This window comes from Gossypium arboreum, chromosome 13 (assembly GCF_025698485.1).
Source record: "Gossypium arboreum isolate Shixiya-1 chromosome 13, ASM2569848v2, whole genome shotgun sequence".
In the NCBI taxonomy this organism is placed as follows: domain Eukaryota; kingdom Viridiplantae; phylum Streptophyta; class Magnoliopsida; order Malvales; family Malvaceae; genus Gossypium; species Gossypium arboreum.
Window position 1 is genome coordinate 110,382,235 of NC_069082.1, and position 24,541 is coordinate 110,406,775.

Here is a 24,541-nt window from a genome sequence, read left to right on the forward strand (position 1 = left end):
AAAAGATAACAACACCGATTCCACAATGAACTTCAAAATTACCCCTAAAATGAATGAAACCCCATAAACCCCACTTACCAAACCGCGAGAAGAAACAAAAGAGTCCATGTCACAATAATTCAATCGAGTAGAAAGATGACAGAATTAAAGAAAGCAAACAAAAAGAAGAAGCTAAAGGAAGATAAAAAAGAAAACATTAGAGGAATTTAACATAAAGAAAAACATGGAAAAGAGAGGATTTTTCAGAAAAAATAAAAATAAATTTTAAAATAATTCCATCAACTCCCTACTATCCTCACTAACCACCAAATCCTTCAAAATTCTCCTCCAACTACCACAGAATATCAATTCCATCCAACTTCTAGTACACAAATGACACACACATGCCAAAGTAAAAATTATTGCCAAACGTACACTTAGGGAGTCGAACACAATACCATAAAATAAGCTAACACTTTACCACCGAACAAGCAAGCTCATTCTGACATGAGTTGACCAAAAATATAATATAAGTGAAACTTGAACCCAAGACCTTCAATACACACCCACAACACCTAACCACTAAAGCAGATACTTACTTATGTCAAAATTTATAGAAAGAGGGTTTAATAAATCAAGGCATTAAAACTCTACCCCCTAAAAGAAATTTCAACCTCGAAATTTACCTGATTCAAACAGATACGAATATTATAGACAGATTGAGTCCTTAGGTTCCCACATGGCTTCCTCAGTGCTATGATTCCGCCATAGAACCTTCACTAATGGAATAGATTTCCTCATCGAAACCTTAATGTCTCGATCTAGAATCTGAACCAGCTCCTCCTCAAAAGTCAATTCTGGTCTATCCTCAATTTCCTCAACATAAACTACATGAGACGAGTCCGATTGATATCGCCTTAAAATAGAGACATGGAACATATCATGGATACGATCTAACTCTGGAGGTAGCTCTAACTGATAAGTAACTGGTCCTATAAGCTTTAGAATCTGATACGGCCCAATGAACCTAGGGCTCAACTTGCCCTTACGTCCAAACCGCAAGACCTTCTCTTATGGCAATACCTTGAGAAACACATAATATCCCACAGAATACTCGATGTCTCTCCTTTTCAGATTAACATAAGACTTCTTCATGTCAGAAGACACCTTAAGATAATCCCGAATCAGTCTGACTTTATCTTCAGTCTTAGAAACCAACTCAAGACCCAAAACCTGTCACTCACCCAACTCAGTCCAACAAAAAAGAGTACGACACTTAAGAACATACAGAGCCTCGTAAGGTGCCATCTGAATACCAGACTGAAAACTGTTATTGTAGGTAACCTCGGCTAAAGGCAGAAAATCCTCCCAACTACCTCGAAAATCTATCACACAACTCTGAAGCATATTCTTCAGCATCTGAATCACACTCTCAAACTGACCATCAATCTGAAGATGGAACGCAATACTGAAGTCCAATCTCAAACCCAGAGCCTCATGAAGTTTTTTCCAAACCCAAGAACTAAAGTCAGGATCTCAATCTGAAATAATCAAAATCGGTACTCGCATGAAGTCTCACAATCTCAGAAATGTATAGCTCAGCCAACTTCTAAAGAGAATAATCTGTCTAAATAGGTATAAAGTGAGCAGACTTGGTCAATTGATCTACAATGACCAATACAAAATCTTTCTTAGTAGGTGTTAAACGAAACCTACTAACGAAGTCCATAGTCACACGTTTCCATTTCCACATGGGAATCTTAACGGGTTGAAGCAAACCCAAAGCCAACTGATGCTCAGCCTTAACTTGTTGGTACATTAAACAATGAGAAACAAAGTCTGTTACCTCCCATTTTAAACTAGACCACCAGTATAACTCACGAAGATCCCGATACATCTTATTCCCACTGGGATGCATAGCATAAAGGCTACTATGTGCTTCCCTCAGAATACACTGTCTGAAATTAGAATTATTCAGTACACAAACCTATCCTCTAAAACACAGAACCCCATCACTATTTAGCCTCAAATCAGAAGTACTATCATCCTCCACTTGACGAAACCATAGAACTAGATAATCATCCCCTAACTGTTTATCCCAAACCTGATCAATCCAAGTCGACTTAACTTGCAACTTGGCTAACAGACTCCCATCATCAAATAGACTTAGGCAAGTAAACATCGCCCTCAAATAAGACATTGCCCTACGACTAAGAGCATTGACCACTACATTGGCCTTACCGAGATAATACTTTATAGTGCAGTCGTAATCCTTAAACAGTTCAATCCATCTACACTGCCTAAGGTTCAACTCCTTTTGGGTAAGGAGATACTTCAGGCTCTTGTGATCGGTGTAGATGATACACCTCTCACCATACAGATAGTACCTCTAGATCTTTAAGGCAAAAACAAGGACAGCTAACTTGATATCATACGTCAGATAATTCCCATCATGTGCCTTAAGCAGTCGGGACATATAAGCCACAACCATTCCATCTTCCATCAGAACACAACCCAACCCAACATGTGACGCATCACTATACACCACGAACTCCTTACCAGATTCAGGTTGTATCAAAATAGGAGCTTGAGTCAAAATAGATTTAAGCTTCTGAAAGCTCTATTGTTGTTCATCAGTCCATACAAAAGGGGCGTTCTTATGCAATAGCTTAGTTAGAGGAGCTGCAATCAACGAGAACACCTTGACAAATCTTCGATAATAGCCAGCAAAACCCAGAAAATTGAGGATCTCAGAAACATTACTAGGCTGTTTCCAATCAAGTACAACCTCAATCATTTTAGAATCGACTCAGATCCCTTCAGCATAAACTACATGCCCTAGAAAAGCTACTTCCCTTAACCAAAATTCACACTTGCTCAACTTAGCGTAGAGTTATTTCTCTCATAGAATCTAAAGAACTACTCTAAAATACTCATCATGATCATCTTCAGTATTAGAATATATGAGAATGTCGTCGATGAAGACTATGAAGAACTGATCCAAATACGACTGGAAAGTTCGGTTCATCATATCCATAAATACAACCAGAGCATTCGTCAAACCAAATGGCATGACTAGGAACTCATAGTGTCTATAACGAGTCCTAAAGCGTCTTGTGAACATCAACTTCCTTAATCTTAAGTTGATAATACCCAGAACAAAGATCTATTTTTGAAAACACAGATGCCCCAAAAAACTAATCAAACAGGTTGTCGATCTTAGGAAGTGGGTACTTGTTCTTCACAGTTAACTTGTTCAACTGATGATAGTCGATACATATTCTCAGGGTTCTATCATTTTTCTTTACAACAAAACTGGTGGCCCCTACAGAGACACACTAAGACGAATGAACCCACGATCCAAAAGCTCTTGAAGCTGAGCTTTCAGCTCATAAGCTCTTTCGGTCCTATGCGATAAAGAGTAATGGACACTAGAGCTGTATTCAGTAGAAGCTTGATACCAAACTCAACTTCCCAATTCGAAGTCAAACCTGGTAATTCCTCAGGAAAAACATCTGAAAATTTCTTAACTGTTCACATGTTCCCAACAAAAGAGTCCATAGAAGTTGAATCACTTACAAAAGCCAAATATGCTTCACATCTTTTTCAAACTAGTTTTCCAGCCACAAGAGCAAAGAGCACATTGGATAAGTAATTTCGACGCTCACCGATCGTAACCACTTCCACATCATTCTCATATCTAAAAACTACCCTCTCAGTAGAACAATCTAAGTTGACTCGATGCTTCACAAGCCAGTCCATTCCCAAAATCAAATTAAATTCTCTGAACTGTAGTTCTATTAAATTAGCTGAAAACACAACCCATTGTACCTCCAATGGTATATTCCTATACAGTCTATTCATTCGAATAGATTGACCCAACAAGATTAGTACAGAAATCTCACCAGAAGTGCTCTTAAGAGGAATCCCCAAGTTTACAGAAATAGAACTAGGTACATAGGGGTTGACCCTATGTCTATCAGTGTAAAATAAGAGGCATCAAATATAAAGAATGTACCCGTAATCACATCAGCAACGTCTCTATCCTCATGACATCGAGTAGCATAAACCAATGTAGGTTGCTTCGCCTCAGCTTGATTAGTACCTCTGCCCAATGCTCTCTGTGCTCTCTGTCCTCTACCCATGCCATTACCACCTCTGGCCAGACGATGGTCTCTGGGCAGCTGCTGAACTGCCTGCTGAGGCTGAACAAAACCCAATGCTAAAGCTCGCATCTGATCAAAATGTTGTGGGCAATCTCTAATACGGTGCTCCATCGACCCATATCGCAGACACAGTCCTAACCTCCTCTAACACTCACCTGAATAGCGTCTACCCCAATCACTACATGGCTGAGACACAATAGGAGCAACTAGAACTCCAACTCTAGAAGGCCCATCAGATCTGACCCACTTCTTAAGCCTCTGAATAGAACTAGAGGCCTCTGAATCCCTCTTATTCTTACCCTTCTCACGGTCACTATTATGGCGCTCAATGTGCTTAACCTTCTCTGCGATCCTCGCCTTATCCACCAAAAAGGTGAACTTCTGCTCCCTCTGCGAAGTTATCAAAACTCTTAGATTATCCTTTAAACTATCCTCAAAACAGACACATTTCTCATACTTAAATGCCACCATCCCATGAGCGTAACGGCTCAATCTCAGAAATTCAACTTCATACTCGACCACTATCCTATCCCTCTGAGTGAGGTTCATGAACTCAAGTCTGCGAGCATCCACAAAACTTGACCCCACATATTTCCTCTGAGGCGGTTTAAAAATATTCCCAGTTAACCCGATCCGGCTGAGTACCCTCCTCAACCGTTAACCACCACTGGTATACCTCATCGCGAAGTAGAGATACTGCACCCTTCAATTTCTATTTAGGGGTGCAGTCAATATCATTCATTATCCTCTTAGTGGCCTCCAATCAATATTCAGCCACAAGTAAACAACTCAGCACCATTAGACTTGAGTTGTTCAGTTACTAACCCACGGCTCCCAAAACCAAAATGGGGTCCAGCGACCCTCTCCAACACTCTAAGCATGGCTTGAGACAATGCGTCGTCCTCAGCCAAGCGACTTTGAGACCTAGTCTCAGCTGTAGGTGTAACCGATATCTCGCTCATATCTAAATTAAGCATACTTCCCATCAAGAATGACTTAGCTCGAGTCCTTCTACGGCACCCACCACACCCATGAGTACCACGACCATACGTTTTACGAGCACTTATTGTTTTCAAAATTTTATCTACATTACAAAGTTTTATACGTCAGTTTCAGTGTTTATCAGCAAGTATTTTATGCTTCAAAAAAATTATCAGAAGTTTCAGAAGTTTTCAATCTCTAACTAATTCAGTGCAGTTTTAATCATTTCAGAGTTTTCTAACTAAAGTATAACTAAGTTAGAAGTACTTACAGGATCGGCGCCAGAGACTCGGTATACCACATACTCACTATTCAGATTTAAAAATAAACATACTCGAAAATATAATTTTTGCAAATACAATTTTGAACCCAAAATTTTCATAGCCCGAGTTTTGTAACTTGACTCTGATACCACTAAATGTAACACCCAAACCCGGCCTAGACGTTATGACTGAATCTGGGAATATTACAAAGAAAAGTTATAATTCGACCCTTTTCATTTTGAAATCTTCGTGTAACTTGTTACTAAAAGAGTCCACTTATTTAAAAATGTGTTGTTATCCTTATCAGTTAAAACCTTCAATTATTTACATTTTCTAATAAATCAGATAATTTGCAACAAAGTTTCTTAAAACGTTATATTTTGGTAAATCGATTTTGTTTCCTTGAAAATAGTTATTTTCAGAAAATATTGTTGTTTTCATAAAAACCGTTTTATCAATCGTTATGCTAGAATACCAAAATAAAAATCTGAAAAAAAAATAGTCCCAAAAGTCCAGAGAGTCCAAATTATGCAAAACTCTCAAAACAGAAAATTTAAGTAAACCAAATTAAAGTAAAGTAGTTTTACAACAATATGGACACAAATGAGCTCCTGTCGTACCGACGCGCCTAAGTCTGAGGGCTACCTGAAATTATCAGATAGACAGAGAGTGAGTTTTGATAACTCAGGGTGTAATGCATACATAAACATAAATTCAGATTCAATCTCATGGTAGAACAGATGCAGACATATATCTTCTGCAGAATCAGAATTATAACAGATCCACACAGATACAGATATGTAAAATCCTACCCCCATCCTCTACATACCAACTCTGACCATCCCAACACACCACGTGGGATACAAAATACTCACCCAGCCCTATACACCGCATAGTGTTCATACAACACTTTCAGAATAATCGCAACATTGTTGCCAGTATATTGGCAAAATATCGCCATTCAAAAAATACTTCCTCCTCATAATACACAATCCACCCCATAGCAAGATACAGATAGATCATCAAATAAAACAAAATAATAGATACCAGAACGTATATCACATGTATACTCGTATAACAAATACTAAACATGCTTATACATAATAGAATAGATCATATATATCATAATACACAATACTTGTGTAAATGTTATTTACGTCAATTTCAATCTAACAGACTAACAAAATTAATGCTTTAAACCTTATACCACACATACCAACCCTACAGAAGGCCCAAAAATTGACTGGGACGACATGTACGACCGTAGGGAAAAACTATGAAATTTGGGCCAACATGCCCAAAATGGCCTAGGCCATGTGTCACATACAACCTATCACATGACCTTGTGCCGTACGGCCAACCACACGGCCGTGTGGCGTCAACAAGCTCCAATTACGGCTTTCACCAATCGCCTTTTTTGAGTTTTTCATTATACACTTTGATTAATTTTGATATGAAAGAAACTATGAGACTACAGTACTTAAAAATCAGCAATAAACGTTCTAATTAACCACATTTTCCCCCAATTAACCAACATTATACATTAGCCACAACAAAAATCTCAAAAGTTCAAACACTTACCCAACTTCCATAACGATTCCTAGCACCACTAATCCACAAGAAGAAAGTTTTGATCCTCACGATTCACCACTGTCAACAAACCTAATAATATAATCAACAAAAAGATAACAACACCAGTTCCACAATGAACTTGGAAATTACCCCCAAACTGAACGAAACCCCATAAACCCCACTTACCAGACTGCGAGAAGAAACAAAAGAATCCAGGCCACAACGATTCAATCGAGTAGAAAGATGATAGAATTGAAGAAAGCAAACAAAAAGAAAAGGCTAAAGGAAGACAAAAAAAAAATGTCGGAGGAATTTGGCAGAAAAAAAAATAGAAAAGAGAGGATTTTTCGAGAAAAAAATAAAAAAAATTTTAAGATAATGCCCTCAACTCCCCACTATCCTCACTAACCACCCAACTCTCAAAATTCTCCTCCAACTACCACAGAATATTAATTCCATCCAACTTCTACTACACAAACGGCATACACACGTCGAAGCAAAAATTATTGCCAAACGCACACTCGGGGATTCGAACATAGGACCATAGAATAAGCTAACACCTTACCACTGAACCAGCAGGCTCATTTTGATTTGAGTTGACTGAAAATATAATACAAGTCCCGCAATTAAGAATAAAGCTAGGAACAAAAATAACAAAATTTACAAAAATGAAACTTGAACCCAAGACCTTCAACACACACCCACAACACTTAACCACTAAAGTAGATACTTACTTATGTTAGAATTCATAGAAACATGGTTTAATAAATCAGGACGCATTGTCCATCACCGAAGCAAAATACATTTTCCTGGTGATATGGTCGTAAACCAACTAAAAATCTGACTAAGGTAAGTGCACCTATCAATTAATAGTATAGCTATGGTGAGCAAAGATATTATTCCCATGAAGACTAAAAGTACTAATAATTATTGTCTCTCTATTATTTAACCAATAAATTCGGGCGATTGATTAAAACTCAAATTAATTAGATTAATTAACTATGAATGCGACAGAGAACAAATTAAGAAAATAATCGAATAATAACCAAAAAGTGAAACAACAGCCAAGAAAGAATTCACCTAGATTTAATCTGTCATTATCAATCTAAATTACATCATTTCTTCACTTAGTATTTTGATCAGTAGAAATCCCTAAATTATGCTAATATCTCTCTTCAAGAATCATAGTAATTAAGTCTAGGTTGATTAATTGAAATTTATTTCTAATTAAAACACTTATTATCGCATTAACTCAATTTATGGATTCCCCTATTAGATTTAACTCTAATCCGATAGATTTATGTCGTCCTATTTTTAGGATTACATGCAACTCCACACAATTACGCTAGATCTACTCTTATACAGGGTCTATTACTCCTCTGATTTAAGCACATCAAACATGGATCAATAGTTTAGAAATATTAAACCAAGAATTAAGCACACATGATTGAGAATAAGATCTAAGTCTTTATTGCTTAAAATAAAAACCAAACGACAGAATCCATCATACGGTTTATCTCCCTAGGTATTTAGAAAATTAGTAGCAAATAAAAACATCCAAAATACAGTATAACCACAAGAAACAAAGAAACTCATAATAATCTCCAAATAAATCAAAAGGGAATCTTCAACCTTAATGGAAATCACTACTTCAGAATCGCTTCAATGGTGTTTTTCGAGTTGTTTTCTTGAATATTCTATAATGGCTCTCTCCTATCTCCTTATTTTGTCATATATAGGTCTTAGAATACCCGAAAAACCCTGAAAATCGCATTTTTTTACTATTTAGATTGCAGTTCATGAAATCAACACGGTTTGCCACATGGCCATGTGAAATGGTCTAGCCCGTGTGGCTCTTGTAACTTGCTCCGATTTTCTAATTTTCACTTGTTTTTCACTCCTTTTGCTCCTAAATGTTCTCCTAAGTATAAAAATATGAATTTAAAGGATTAGAAGCATAAATTTCACCATTAACATCAAAAATAACCCAAAAATGCATTAAGAATGTAACACCCCTCACCTGTATTCAATGCCAGAATAGGGTTAGGGAGCATTCCCGAACTTATCATACATTAAATATACATTTCATATACAACTTAAAAAATTCATATACATTTCAATCACAAACAATCATATTGTCCCTAATATGAGCCTACGAGGCCCAAAATATGCATTGGGAGTGGTTCGGGACTAAACCGATAACTTTGAAAACTCATAGAATACTTAGAAAAATTTCTTTAAAAATAGGGGACACACGCCCCTGTGGCCCAGCCGTGTGAACAAACACGCCTGTGTCACAAGTCGTGTGGACATTCGAAATAGGAGCACATGGTCGTGTCCGACCCTGTGTAACTCTCTGACTTGGGTCACACGGCCAACACACACACCCATGTGGATAGCCCGTGTGCCCTAAAAATAGCCATACACGCCCGTGTACTAGGCCATGTGCTAGGCCATGCCAAACCTGTAGGGTATACTGACTTATGCCACACGGCCAAGTCACATGCCTGTGTGAGAGGCAGTGTGGAGCATACTGACTTGATTTCAATTTCAACACCAGTGGACACACGGTCGTGTACATAACCATGTGTCACACACAGCTGAGACAACTCATATGGCATAAAACATAGCATCAATAGACATATATTTCAATTCCAAATCAATTATAATTTATACCATTTCCAACACCAACAAATACAAAACATAATTATCACATTATGCCATCTAAGTTCATACCAATCTTTATCTTCTCAAATCATCAAAATGACCATTAACAAATATGCATCATTTAACCTAATTTTCCAAGAAAACCAATATCCACAAATCAACCATTTGTTACACATAATGCCTAATACCATTAAGCATCACACAACTATCATATACCTATCCATGAACTCACAAACCAAGCCATATATATATATATACATGATTCAAACATATCAAAACAACCCAAAATGAGCCATCACTCATGGCTATATATATATAAACCAAAACACATACATTTACAAGCCAATTCAAATGGCTAAATTCACTTCCAACACATAACCAAAATGACCAAAGTTCCTATACATGTCATATACTTAAAACATAAGCTCAAAAGTACCAAATTGAAAGTTGGACAGTGTGACGATGTCTCCGACGATCCTCGAGTTCGAGCCAGCTTTAAACTCACTATAAAACATGAAAAATTAAACAAAGTAAGTTATATAACTTAGTAAGCTCGTATGAAATAAACTCAATCTTAACATTAATATACAAATCATCAATTTGAACAGATCAATATGTAATTCATGTAACTAACAAACTTTCATATTTTCAAACATAATCTTAAACATGAACTTTACAACTCCTTCTATTTAAGTTTATACGGTTCATGTACATACATGTGCCATCTCGTATCAATCTCATACACAATCACGTCTTTTTTTTACCAGTTGAACCATTCAGAATACTATCAGATACTCAAAAATCTCACACACTAAGTTCCAATTTCATAGCCCGAAGCTAACTCAATCTCATATCACAATTACTGCTCACACTAGAGTTATCAACGGGCCCGCTCACACAAGCTTTGGGTTAAGACATAGCTACACGGTGCTACTCACACAAGTTGTCAAGTAACCGCAACAAATGACGGTATACTCAGCCATCGGTAGGATGTACAGGACCAGCACCCGGATCACATAATCATAATAATCCTCTAATGACATGTCACTAGTATTGTAACACCCCAAACCCAGCCCAGACGTTATGGCCAAATCTGATGTGTCACATTGGAGTTAAAAATCCGTGTTTCATCTTAGTGTTTTAAAAGCCATATATTTTGCTGAGTTAACAAAGTGTATGGAAGCTAGGCACCAGGTAGGTATCCGAGGCAGAGGAGGTGAGCCATGAAGGCTGCTTAAGTACCAAGCTCTTTGATTGGATCCAATCCTAGACATGCCCACAACCATAGCCACACTTTGTTATATCGAGTTTAAATTTGTTTAAGTGAACGACTTTGATAAATCGATTAATCGTGGTGTTGAACCCTTTTGAAAACAAGCCTAAGTCTAGCCCATTTGAATAATTATCAACCAATTTAAAGTTGTTAAAATTAAAATAATCCCGAAAAGAAAAAAAAAGAAAGTTGGAATGGCCTTATTACAACCCAAAAATAAGTAATAATTAAAGGAAATTAAATGAAAACCAACGCTTATTTAAAAGTCCAAAGACAATCACCGTGGCCACTCTGAATCCCTTCCGGGCCAAGTCCCCACATCAAGGCTCACCTGCAAGGTTAAGGAAAGGGGGTGAGTTTGGAGACTCAGTGTGCAACAAGCCCCCTTCAGAGCCCAAAACAATAACTGCCTGTTGGGTCTAAGCCCAAACCCAATCTCAAACATATACTGGGCCATAACCCTTTTCATATTTCATATTTCATAACACTGGGCCGAAGCCTTTTCAAGTTTTATATTCTTGGGCAAGCCTTTTATCAGAAACGGTATGGCCCATAGGCCCATTTTATATCACATGTAATGTCAAATGAAAGAATGCAACCCATTTGGGAGACTACTCAACCCACCATCCGCTACTCTCCACCGTACCAACCAACACACCATGTGGGATTAACTCAACCCACCCCGCCATAACTCTCCCTTGGCAAAGATAGTTGCTTTATCATATAACCGAGGCCTAGCCTCTTTTAATAATCGGGCAAAAGCCCTTTGAATAAGCAGGGCATAAGCCCTTTTGATAACTAGGGCATAAGCCCTTTAATAAGCAGGGCATAAGCCCTTTTTGCACTTCCTCCATCCATATAAATTCCCAACCCAATGCATTTATGAACATCTCATGTGCATATCATACATATCATGTGCATATCATACATGTCATGTGTATATCATACATATCATGTTTATTAAAATCCCATGCATTAAGATCATACATAAACCCTAGGGGTATAATGGTCATTTTACCTAAGGCAAAAGCAGTCATTTTCATACTATAAGGGTAATCTTGTAATTTTACCAAAATTAGGGTTTCCATGTTCATTAACGGTTACAAATAATTCATGGGTGCAAACAAGTGATTCGGCCCATTTTATGCGAAACGAGTTATTGGGCCAAAAACCATTAATGGGCCCTACTTAGCCAATTTCGTCATCCAGCCCATTTAGCCTATATTCCATAATGGTTTTATCGGTCTCGATCATAATTTAACTAGTTTTCATATTCTACCAATTTTACCCAAATGGGCGAAAGCTTTGTTGGGCCCTATTGCAGCCCCTCGAGGCCCAACTTACCGTGAATGCCAAAAATCATGTTCTTACCGTTTCCAATGTTCCCGATCATCATCTCAACGAATCTAACTAACTAATGAGCGTTCGCTTGCTCACGAGTCCTCGAAATGCGAATTTGGCATTTACTTTTAAGCATTTATCGCTTTAAGCGATGAAAGGGTTCGTTTACACACCTGATTTGTGATATTCCTCGATGAGATCTCCTACACGATTTCTCCTATCATCAGTTGTTAAATAGATCAGCTCGCAATAATTGAACCAAATCAAGAACTATCCAATATTAACACTTACACATTCGGCCACCATCCATAATGGCCTTAGGCACCTTACCTTTGTCGCGATTGATGACTAGGCCTAGCTACTCCGGTGATCCAAGATACTCCAAGTCGACACTACACCTTGCTGCTCCTTCAATAAATAAACCAAAAATATTAAAAGAAGACCCCATAAATTCTATGCCCATATTCGGCCATCTTCCTAAATTTGGGGTTTCAGCTTTTGGCCAAAGTTACACTAGGAATTGTTTAGAGTTTGAACACTTACCACAGTCTTTCTCCTCTTGAATTCGGATGCCTAAAAGGTAAAGGAATCGAACACTAACTATTGAAAAGAAAAGAAAAGGTTGCTGGTCACAAAGAATCGGCACCCCTATCTTTCTTGATTTGACTTTTGCGGTATTTGGTAGAAGTAGAGATTAAGGAAAGAAACAATGGTGAATGGAGGAAATAGTGGGCTGATTTGAAAGAAGAAAAGGAAGAAAAAATGAATAGGAGGAGGTAGATTCGGCTGGAAAAGAAAAGAGAAAAAGGCTACACACCAAAGAAGAAATCGGCACAACTAAGACCCTAATGCAAATTACTAACCTAATACCCTTCTGCTGAAAATCCCTCTCCAATCTCCCTTATTCGCCAACTCTATCTCCATATCACATCCCTAAAATCTCTCCCTTATCCCTCCTTAATCTATGCATTTGACTTGATCCAACTCTCCTCTTCTGAGAATCCACTTAGGTTCCAACACTAACCCTTCCCGCACATAAAATAAATACTCTTATTTGCCAACACAGGAATCGAACCCAGGTCTTCCTCTATGCTCCACACGCCACCTTTTTAGGTGCTTAGTGGCGTCACCCTTGCCACTTTACCAAAGCTCTTTTTGTGATACATTTCACCCACAACTTAATATAAGGGCACCTAGCCAGAACCCCTAACTCCTAAGTCCAAAATTTAAAAATTCTACCGAATTTTGGCCAACTCATGGGTCTTCCATAAGCCCATTTACATACCCAAATTATGAATTCTATAATCACATACCAAATTTTAGAAATTTACTTAAAATATCAAGAATTACAAAAAACCCGAAAATCAGGATGTTACAAGTATCCAAATTTATTCCTAAGGTTCAACAGGGATTTCAAATACCGAATCATCGTTGAATCATTGCCGTACATGTCCGTAGTCTCGTAATTATTGTTTATGCAATATCAAAGCATTTAAAATACATCTATAACAAAATTTATTACATACAAACTTACCTCAGATGCTAAAACAGCGAAACGAGTTAACTATTCTGTGACTTTGTTCCTTCCCCGATCTAAGTTCGTATTTCGCCTTTCTTGATCTAAATATAATCAAAATTAACTTATTTAATCATATCTCTATTCAATTTAGTCCAAAATTCACTTTAAATCACTTTTACTGTTTTCCCCTAATGTTTCACAACTTTTACAATTTAGTCCTTATTTCATAAAATCACAAATTAATCCAATTCAACCACAACCCATGCTAGCTGAATTTCAATTAGGTCCCTAGCAGCCCATATTTTTCATTTATTTCACATTTTACCTCAAATTTTCCACATTTCACAATTTAATCCCTAATTTATATTTTCACTAAAAATCACTTAACAAAACTTGTATCACTATCATCAAACATTCAAAATCTATCATTAAACATCAAAATACTCATGTATTCATCAATGGAAACATTCAAATTTTTTAACATTTTTACAAAATAGTCCCTAGGCTAGCTAGACCTAGCTGCAACGATCTCAAAAACGTAAAAATCAATAAAAACGGGACAAAAACAGACTTACAATTAAGCTAGGAAGCTTGGCCAAATGAAAAATCTCAACAATGGTTTCCAAAGACCTATTTTCTGTTGAAGATGGAGAACATTTTACTTAATTAACCTTAATTAATAACCATCAAAATCACTTAATATATACCCAAAATTGTCCACTAACAATTAAAATGGTCTAATTTACCACTTAAGGATGTTAAATTTAAGGTTATATAGCTATTAGACACTTTTAACTAATAGAACAACACTTTTGCACTTTACGCGATTTAGTCCTTTTTACCGAATTGAGCATTCAAATGATTAAATTTCTAAATGAAACTGTCACACAATCATTCAATCATGTTGTAAACATTAAAATAATAACAAAAAAATATTTTAACCTCAAATTTGTGGTTCTGAAACCACTATTCTAATTTGACTAAAAATGGACTGTTACAAAGAATGAGAATAAAACCTATTACTTTTAGCACCTATCAGCTAGTAGCTGTTATACTCATGTTTTATGGATGAAACAACAGCTTAAGGACTATAGAATTTATATCGATACTATTTCTATCAAGTGTGAAAATACTAATGTTATTTATCTCACTAAAAATCTCATCCAACATTCTAGAACTAAGCACATTGAAATAAGATATCATTGATTAGAGATCATGTCTAAATAGGTGATATTGTTCCAGAGTATGTAGACACTTTGCATCAATTAGCTGATATTTACAAAACCTTTAGATAAAGAAAGATTTTGGATACTTATGAGAGAATTAGGTATTACTATCTTGCCTTGATTTTGTGTTCAAATTAATTTGTACACTTTGATGTTTTCAAAATGTTTATGACTTAAAATTGACTGAAAAGCATGAACAAATAATTTCTACAGCTCTTATATACAATTAGTTAAGGGAGTTAATGTTGCATGTTTAATCTATTTTGACCTATTGGGTGTAATATACAATTTTTTAATGTCTTTAAGTATGTTAAATTAGACTTTATTTGATGTAAATTTCAATTTTATTTCATATTTTTATGATTCATATACATCATGCTTTAATTCTATACAATTAGGTGTATGAAATCTTTAGAAATTGTCAAAGTGATTGCATCATTTTAATTATTTTTCTTTTCCTATTTCTATGTGATTACACCTTAATGTTTATTTGGTATTTTAAGATACTTTAATGATTATTTTGCAAATATTAGTTCACTTGTTCTTTATTTTAAAATCTACCTTTGGACTAACAACTTTCTTTTCCTTTTAAGCTTTATTTTTTATATATGACAAAAGGGAGAAAAAAGGTAAATTGGTTATTGGTTGATAATATATTTAATCTCAACAATTTTGTGACCATTTTAAAAAATCAAAACTAGTCTTAAATTGAAAATGACTTTTAGAAAGGGGAGCAACTTATTCAAAGACAAAATTACCAAATGTTTTGTTATATCAAAAAAGGAAGATTGTTAAACCAAGATTTATTTGATAATGTGTTTTGATATAACAAATTAAAATATTTTTGGATAAAAGTTAAAGTTAAACAAAAATCGGCAAAATTATATTTCAAATGATGTCTAAGAGATATAATTTTGAACATCCTATGTTAAACTCTTAGAAAACTTTTTGAATCAACTTTTAATCATATTAAAATGGTTTCAATCAAGTTAAACATTTTCAGTCAAGTTAAAATTGTTTTAAAACAAGGCAGTATTGCTCCAAGTCAAAAAGTATCGATACCTTTTGGTCAATATCGATAGTTTCTAAAATATTGATACCTCTCCAAAAATATATACTAAATTGGCATTCTAACTTTCAAACAATCTAGCTAAGTGTCAATCCAATATCGATACCTTTTATTTGGTATCGATCATTCTTATTTGGTATCGATATCTCTGGCTCCAACAGTCACTGAATTTTTCATTAATTGCTAAAATATTGATACTTTGTTAGCAAGCATTGGTACTCACTGTTGCTGGTGAATTTAGTGATATGATATTTTCATCTCCAATGGCTCTATTTAATTCTTCAACAACCACAATGGTTAGAAATCAATTAGAGGGTATAAATTCCAACTGCCAAAGGTCCTACAACATGAAGTAAGATTACAATATATCAAGTGCTTCAAGATACATCAAAAAATCCATTACCAATCACTCTGTGCTTCAATTCTTTATCTACTTCTTGTAAACACTTGTGAGTTTTCATTGTCTTCATTCAACTCAAGTGTTTTTCTTTGTATTTGTGCTTAATTGGCAAGCATCCTAATCTTGTGAGGATTATTCTTGGTTTGCTTATTTGTTATTCTCTTTGAGAGGGTTGAGTCTTAAGGTTTGGGTAGAAACCTTGAGAGAGTTGCAACATTAAGATTTGGATAGAAATCTAAGTTGTGAAGTTAAATATTGTCCTCAAAGATTGTCAAATTAGTAAATTTGAAAAAAGTCAGTATTTGTAGAAAGCTAAGGTAGTCGAGTAGACAATTGGGGTCGAACCACTATAAATCATTATATTCAATTTTTTTATCCTTTCTTTCAAGCTTCCACAAATTTTTTAAAGGTCAATTCACCCCCTCCTCTTGGCTATTTTTGGTAATCAATCAAGCTAACATTATATTTTGCTCAAATTTGATATTTAGTCTATATATTTTAATTTTGATATAATTTAATGCCTTAACTTTTATAATGTCATTAGTTAGTCTAAATATTTTGTAATTAAATTGATGATGTGATTTTTTTAAGAATTGTTAGTACTGATAAAATTCTTTATTAAATTCAAGTTCGGTACGATTTTTTTGTTACGTGGATGCCAAGTGTTTTTTTTTTTCAAAATATCACACCAACACAAAAGAATTTTAATAATGTTAACAAAGAAACCTAAATTTTAAATTTAAAAAGTAAAGAGATTAAATTCTTGAAAATAAAAGTCTAGAAGTTAAATTTCAAATATAAGAAAGTCCAAAAACTCTAAGCAAATCGAAACCGTTAAATTTTTGAAACTATAATTGTTGAAACCATACTAATTAAATTCATTTAAATAACATAGTTTAATTTTATGATACTATGCTTCTAATTTGTGGTTTGAAAGCTCTTTCAACTTTTTTTTTCTATTGGAGTGAATTTAGTGATCAATCTATATAAACCCATTAAAAGAGTATACGCTATCTGAAACTCTTTCAACTCTGATCATTATAGTTACTTATAATAATATCAAATTAGAACATATAAAGAAATTTTAGTAGGAAATTTTAAATAAATTTGATAGGGTTTGGTGTAGAAATAAAGTTTCCATAGTTTTAAATTTTATCTTAATAAAATTATATTGTTGGCACATTTTAAAAAATTTTGAAATTCATAAGATGATTTATATTTAGATTAATTTAATCTGATTGTTTTGAAACAGTTATAGCTATTTAGGAGGGATCTTCTGAAGGTTCTCACTCTGTATTGGTTCGAAGTATTCATCAAATACTATCTCATTTTAAACAATGAGATATTAGGCACATTTGTAGAGAGGAAAATTAAGGCACTAACCATTTAATCAAATTGGTCCAACATTGAAATTATAGGTTGTTTGTTTGCGACCTCTCCGTTAGAGGGGAGGGTCTAGTTTTTGTAATTTGCTTTTATTTCTACTTCTTCACTTTAGAGTTTTAGCAGTAAGAAGTGGATAAACTCAAAGTTAGGTTGTGTACGGCTGACTCAGTGTTGCTTTGTGGTTATCAACGTAATTTTGTTGTCATGGTGAGAAAAGACAGAATGTGGCCAAAACGAAGAAAAGCTTCGAAGCCGCCAAACATAGGTTTTGTCCCAATATCTTATCACTTCTTCATTATGATGTTGCTCACAGATTTCCTTACCCAAAATAATCACACTAACTAATAGTTTTAGATTCTTGTCTGCAGCTTAATTGAAAACAAGACTGATATTGCGAGCATGATATTGGAGTGGTCACGGACTTGGGTGTGAATATATGTATCCTGTATAGTTATGCACATGAGCACGAATACTTTTTAAAAAATGAACAGTAGGAGTAACATAGCTTAATAATATTCCAGTACGAGTGTAGCATCTCATTGAAGATGACGAGTTACTCGAAGTTCATCCACATTTTTTTTGTATAATTTAATAGGAAGCTTTGGAAACTAAGACAGAAAAAAATGTCCTTTTTCAGATATATCAAAAACAAGGAGGAAGGAACAATGATCCCTTTGAAGTAACTTTTAACCAAGTTTCCATTGACTTGAAGAAACTTTGTCCAAAAATGCAGAGAAAGGGAGGGTTTGATCTGTTTCTCAACAGGCTAACATGCATTGCAGTTGTTTCTGCATTAATCAAAACCTGTATGGGAGGTGAGTTATATGAATCCAAATCCTTTTTTAGCTTCATTAGATCTGTTGATCCACAAAACGAACTTGGGATTCAATGGAACCACTTGTCACAGAATCCATGCTTGCATAAGCCTAATGGTGTGAAGTGCAATCTGCAGGCTACCTCAATATTAGAAATAAGGCTTGAAAATCTGAATCTTAGTGGTGTAATAGATGCAGATGCCCTCTGCAAACTTCGAAAGCTTCAAGTTCTTAGCTTATCGAGGAATCTTATACACGGAACGATACCGAGCTCGATATCGTACTGCACTAGACTGAGGTATCTCAACTTAAGCAGCAATTCGTTAAGTGGGAGAGTTCCTCACACTCTAACCAAGTTGAAGTATCTCAAGAGTTTGGACATCTCAAACAATCATTTTACCAACATCGGTCCATCTATTGGAAAGGAATTCGACCACTCTAATAAGTATTTAAAGAAACCAGTTTCATTACAAAGTGATGGTCATTTAAACACAACAAGAAAGGATGAACACGCTGCAGGTGCCTCAAAGGATTCCAGTGAAGATAATTCCATCGATCTATTGGTTGTTTTGATCCCTTTATATCTTGGCTTTGGGTTCCTCTTTGTGTTCTTATACTATATGAGAAAGAGGGCTGATAAAATAGCGAAAGAGAAAGAAGCACAAAAGGTGCTTAAAGAAACACCGCTCAAACTCTCTCCGATCAATGCTATACAGGAAGTGAAGCAAGAGGTTAGAAACCAAGAGCTAGTTTTTTTTGTTGAGGACAATCAAAGCTTTAAACTAGATGATCTCCTCGAAGCCTCGGCTGATTTACAAAGCCAGGGCATTTGCAGTAGCCTTTACAAGGTAATACTTAAGAACAATGCCACTTATGCTGTCAAAAGATTGAAGAAGTTGCAAGTGTCTTTTGAAGAGTTCAGCCAAACAATGACGCGAATCGGGAACTTGAAGCATCGAAATATCCTACCCCTTGTTGGCTACAATTGTACAAATGAAGAAAAGCTTCTGTTCTACAAGTATCAGAACAATGGAAGCCTCCTAAACTTGCTACAAGGTATGTCGAGAAACTTAAGATCAATGAGGCCAGTCATCTCGTCATCAAAGTTTCGGACTTCGAATGTTAGTCTATATAGTTACCCCATTGAAACTCTCTTAAAAACTGTTTTTGTTAACTTGCAGGCTACATTGAAGGGAAAAGAGAATTTCCATGGAGACTTCGATTGACAATAGCAAGTGGACTTGCAAGGGGTTTGGCATTCATATATCAGAATCCAAATGATGCAGACGAGATCATTCCTCATGGAAATCTAAAGCTCTCAAACATATTGCTGGGTGAAAGCATGGAACCATTGATAAGTGAATATGGGATTTCAAGGCTTTTAGACCCCAAAAAGAATTCCCTTTTCTCCAATGGTTATACAGCACCCGAGAAAAGTTTATCGGAAAAAGGCGATGTTTTCAGCTTTGGAGTCATCCTACTGGAATTACTAACTGGTAAGACAGTGGAAAAAACCGGAGTAGACCTTCCGAAGTGGGTGAAGTCCATGGTGAGGGAAGAATGGACTGGAGAGGTTTTTGACAAGGAGGTCACTAAAACCGCATTGCAGTGGGCATTCCCTTTGCTAAATATTGCTCTGAAGTGTGCATCTTATTCACCACTAGATAGACCAACTACATCAGAGGTCCTAGAAACAATCGATGAGGCTTTGTTTGCACACGATGATCGTTCGGTTTCTTCGATGTCTTCCTGGGAATCAGGCCACCCAGATTGCTGTATACTTCACACAGTCATATCTGAAACTTGGGATACTCCAGGATCAAATTGTTAGTAGACACTTCAGTATGTTCTTATATTCCATTCTCCCTTCAGCACCAGAACAATCTTTATCATTTTGTCGATTTTGCAGGAAGAAGCCCCTCCATGTTAAGTTCAATAATCCATCTATCTTGAATATTTTGTGGCCTAAATTATATGATCGTGTATTTGTGTCATGTTTGTAATATTTTGTTGAAGGAATATAGGTTCACTGATATCTTGAATTCTAATTATGCAGAACAGGCAAAAGCAAAATCTTGGATGGTCCCCCATCACCACCACCACATCCCCCCCCCCCCTTTTTATGTGCCTGAAATCACCATGTGAAAGTGGGTCCAATTATTACAGTAGATGATAACATGCATAATTTGGATATGGTTTACATACACGCAATGTAATTTGCAATTATTGAAACAGTTGAAATCAGTAGTAACAAAGACATGTTATAAAAGGTCCATATACACCAGCAGTTGCAATGGTACAAAGCTAGTTAACGGTGCAAGTCATGATTTTACCACTCATCTAAACCATGTACAAAGAAACACAATACATTACAATGATACATGTTACACACCATTAAATCTAAAGTCACCTGTATGTCTTCCTTTGATCAGAGGAGGCTTAGAAAAATGCCCTACTTCCATAGACCACCCGAGAGCCTGTGGTTTTCGATGCCTGTATTTTTTTATCAGTTGTAGTACTCGAATTCTCCAAATTGCTTGCTCCTTTGTCAATGTCCAGAGGTAGTTTCATCTTAGCCAATGACTCAGTAAATTGCTGCATGCTTTTCATGTACATGTCCACTATCTCTTGCTGCACCACCTTCTGATCAGGCTCAATGTTGACAGAAACAAAAGGTTTTTCAATGGAATCACTACGTGCCCTGGAGGAACTACTGTCAGCGTCTCTAGCATCAGCAGTTTTCTTTTTTGGGGTTGAAATGTGCTCCTCCATAGAAGTCTTCGAAGCAGCTGGACCATCACCTGATGGAGATGAGACCCAATTAGTTGACACAGTGCTTGGAGGAGACTCTAGCTTGGGAACTGGAATGGAATTAACTGTAGCAGTTGAGAAGCTTTCCACTACATTAACAGCCATATCCAAACTAACTCGGTTTTCAGCATTGGAGATGACCAGGCTTCCAGAACTTTCAGATTCTAAACTGGAACATGGGATCCCAAAATACTCAGAAACCATCATTTGGTTTTCATTCACAATTTTTGGATCTGGAAACTCAATCTTCTCTAATTCACACTCACTTATTTCTGAATCCTACAGGTCTTCTCTGCAACTAAATCCGTATGCATTGTTGGAATGGCCATTACTTCAGGTGATTATCCAACAAATGCAAGAGACAGTTGGACAAAACCAGCAGGTGAATGGAACAGATCGGTGGAAGAGAGAGAGAATTCTTTCTCTAGCTTTCCATTCTTGAGGATTACTTTAGACAGTGGCACCAACGCCCCAGCAACTGATCTTCAAGATAGTTCCTAACTCTACTCATCATGAATATCTCGAATTTGAGAGAGGAATCAATGGTTCGAACTTTGAGGCGAAGGTTTTCATTGAACATCGGATCTCTCTCACCACCATTGATGATCTTGGTGGAAACTGTGCTTTCAGGATCACTGATGAGACAAAGCTTAGCATAGACATCCTGTTGTGGTAAATGCAGATGTTATGGATGTCTCTTGCCAGATAAACATAAACCTCAACAACGACAGCTTCCTTTGTGTTAACTTCAGAACCATCTGATAAGCCACCAGAGTTCCTAGTGAAAAGTTCAGATTTCTGCTGCTGCTCAGACTCAGCTACAACATAGCTTTTGAATGGTGAGACAACTGACTGTGGAGAATCCATGAAAATACCAAGAAAATTAACCTGGCAGAGGAAAACAAAATAACCCTTTTGAAATCAGCTTCACCCAGAGGAGATAGAGGGCCCGCCCGAAAAATGAGAAGGTTCGGGTAAAAATATAGGCTCGAAATATGAGTTTGGGCAAAAAAACAAGGTCGGTTTAAAAAACGGGTCAGGTCTTGGGTAAAATTTTTTTAGCCCGGGCCCTGTCCAGTTCAGCCCGAATTATATACTAAATATATATATTTTTATTTTTAATTATATTTACATTTCATTTTTAATTTTAATATAATTCTTTTTTATTATATTTTTAATTTGCGTATTATTTTAAAAATTATTTTAGTCTCATTTTTTTATTTGTTTCTTATTTTAATATTTATTTTTATGTTTTAAATGTATTTAATTTATTATATTTTAAAATTTTTATTTAATAAAATAAGTTTAAAAATTTAATATGAGACGGGCCGAGCTCAGGCTTAATAATTTTATTTCGGGTTGAGCTTGAATAATTTTTTAAACTCATATTTTGGACTAGACTAGGCTTAAGCCTAAAGACAGACTTAAAATTTTGTTTAAGTTCAACTCAAACTCAACCCAACCCGACCCGACCCATGCACACATGTGGCCAGAGATCAAAAGATAGAATATTTTAATTTTCTCCAAACTAATTCCAAGAGAAAGCTTTCGGATTTAGCCAAATAGAACTCAAGGCTGAAACTACCAAACAAGTTCTAAATCAAGATTCAAACCTAAACCCTCAGTTCTTCAAGAAAAACCCTAGTACATGAGAATTTGAAATCGAAGCCGGGCTATTAACCTCTTGAATTACTACAAGAAACCAAGATTATTAAAATCCAGTATCCAAAGTGTCAAAGATTTTTTTTTTTTTATGTGTGTGTTAAGTTGGCAACTTGAAATCACACTCACCTCTAAAAAATTATGTAAATAGCTGAGAGGTAAACCCCCAATCTGAAACCTTTGTAGACCTTACTTGCAAAAAAAAAATCCTTCAATACTAATCCCAGAAACCAGAAACTAACAAAGCAACAAGCCCAAAAGCTGAAACCCCTTTCACTAAACAGCTTCCAAGGCATAACCCAGAAATAACCCAGGCTTGAAACTGAACTGACACCCATTAACAGTTAAGCTCAGAGTCCGATAAAGCAACGAACTTTTCTTCATAGGAACTGGAATCCAAGGAATATATATATATATTATATATATATATATTAAAAAATCAAAAACTTAATGAAACTTTCCCAACTTTGTTCTCAGTTCAAAGCAATAAAAACAAGAAAAAAAATATGAATTGTATTCACCTTGGCCGCTGGCTTTATGACTTCTTTAAAGAAAAAAGAAAAATAAAAAGACTTCTGTTGTAATCTGTGGCTCCAATCTGATATCTGGACTCAATTCACAGTTCCAATATGCAGGAAAACTTTTTGGACTTCTTTTTTGGGGTTAAGAACTGAGCTTCTTTTTTCTTTGTTTTGTGTGTGTCAATGTGGGTGAAGAAGAGAGCGGGGGAGTTCAAAACAAGTGAACTGCTTTGCACAACAGAACAAAGATTGTGTTAAAAAAATATTAACAAATAAATAAAACTAAATAGAAAACTGAGAAAAGAGCAGTCACTTTTAACTTTTAAAAAATAATAATACAAATAATAATACACTTCTTAATTTTATTGAAAGGTGATAAATTATTAATTTTTTCTGTTACAGATCTAGCAGGACAGGTGACTTAACTAGTTAACTTGTTAGATTTGACAAGACAAAGTCAGTGACTATTTATTTTTCGTCCTCATTTTTTCGTTTTTAATAAATAACTTAATATTTTTTTATTTTTATGTAAATAGCCTAATATGTTTATACTTCTTCTTCTTCATCCTAAGAATCTTGCCGTCAATACCTCCACCACAACCATCTTTAGCATCACCATTGTTGACCTCAAAACCACCACCACCTTATTTCAATCATCCAATCATCCATTCATCAATCAACAATTTAGATGAAAAGATGTTTGGAAAGCACCTAAAAAGAGCTCTTCTTCTTCTTCTTCTTCTTCTTCTTCTTCATCATCTTCTTCTTCTTTTTGTACTTCTTCTTCTTCTTCTTTTACTGCCCAACCCAACTAGGCTTTTAATGTTTTGTTATTTTTTGAAAGTTGAGTGATTATTTTGTCAACTACCCCAAAGTTGAGTGATTGTTAG

At 35.6% G+C, this 24,541-nt stretch overlaps 2 protein-coding genes and 1 pseudogene across 2 annotated transcripts; 1 reads left to right on the forward strand and 2 right to left on the reverse strand.

Annotated features, from left to right (window-relative positions):
• Positions 1–687: 687 nt before the first annotated feature.
• Positions 688–2,179, reverse strand: LOC108462505 (uncharacterized). The gene is made up of 5 exons (XM_017762448.1): positions 1,983–2,179; positions 1,700–1,937; positions 1,324–1,428; positions 1,063–1,212; positions 688–954 (listed from the first exon to the last, which is right to left on the reverse strand). Exons 1-5 carry the CDS (start codon positions 2,177–2,179, stop codon positions 688–690), a joined length of 957 nt encoding a protein of 318 aa, XP_017617937.1.
• A 15,990-nt stretch (positions 2,180–18,169) lies between these two features.
• LOC108462506 (probable leucine-rich repeat receptor-like protein kinase At1g68400) lies at positions 18,170–20,705 on the forward strand. Its single transcript, XM_017762449.2, has 2 exons — positions 18,170–19,713; positions 19,839–20,705. The coding sequence occupies exons 1-2, from the start codon at positions 18,570–18,572 to the stop codon at positions 20,486–20,488; spliced, it is 1,794 nt and encodes a 597-aa protein (XP_017617938.1). The 5' UTR covers positions 18,170–18,569; the 3' UTR covers positions 20,489–20,705.
• A 148-nt stretch (positions 20,706–20,853) lies between these two features.
• On the reverse strand, positions 20,854–23,905 carry LOC108463196 (uncharacterized; annotated as a pseudogene).
• Between the last annotated feature and the right edge of the window lie 636 nt (positions 23,906–24,541).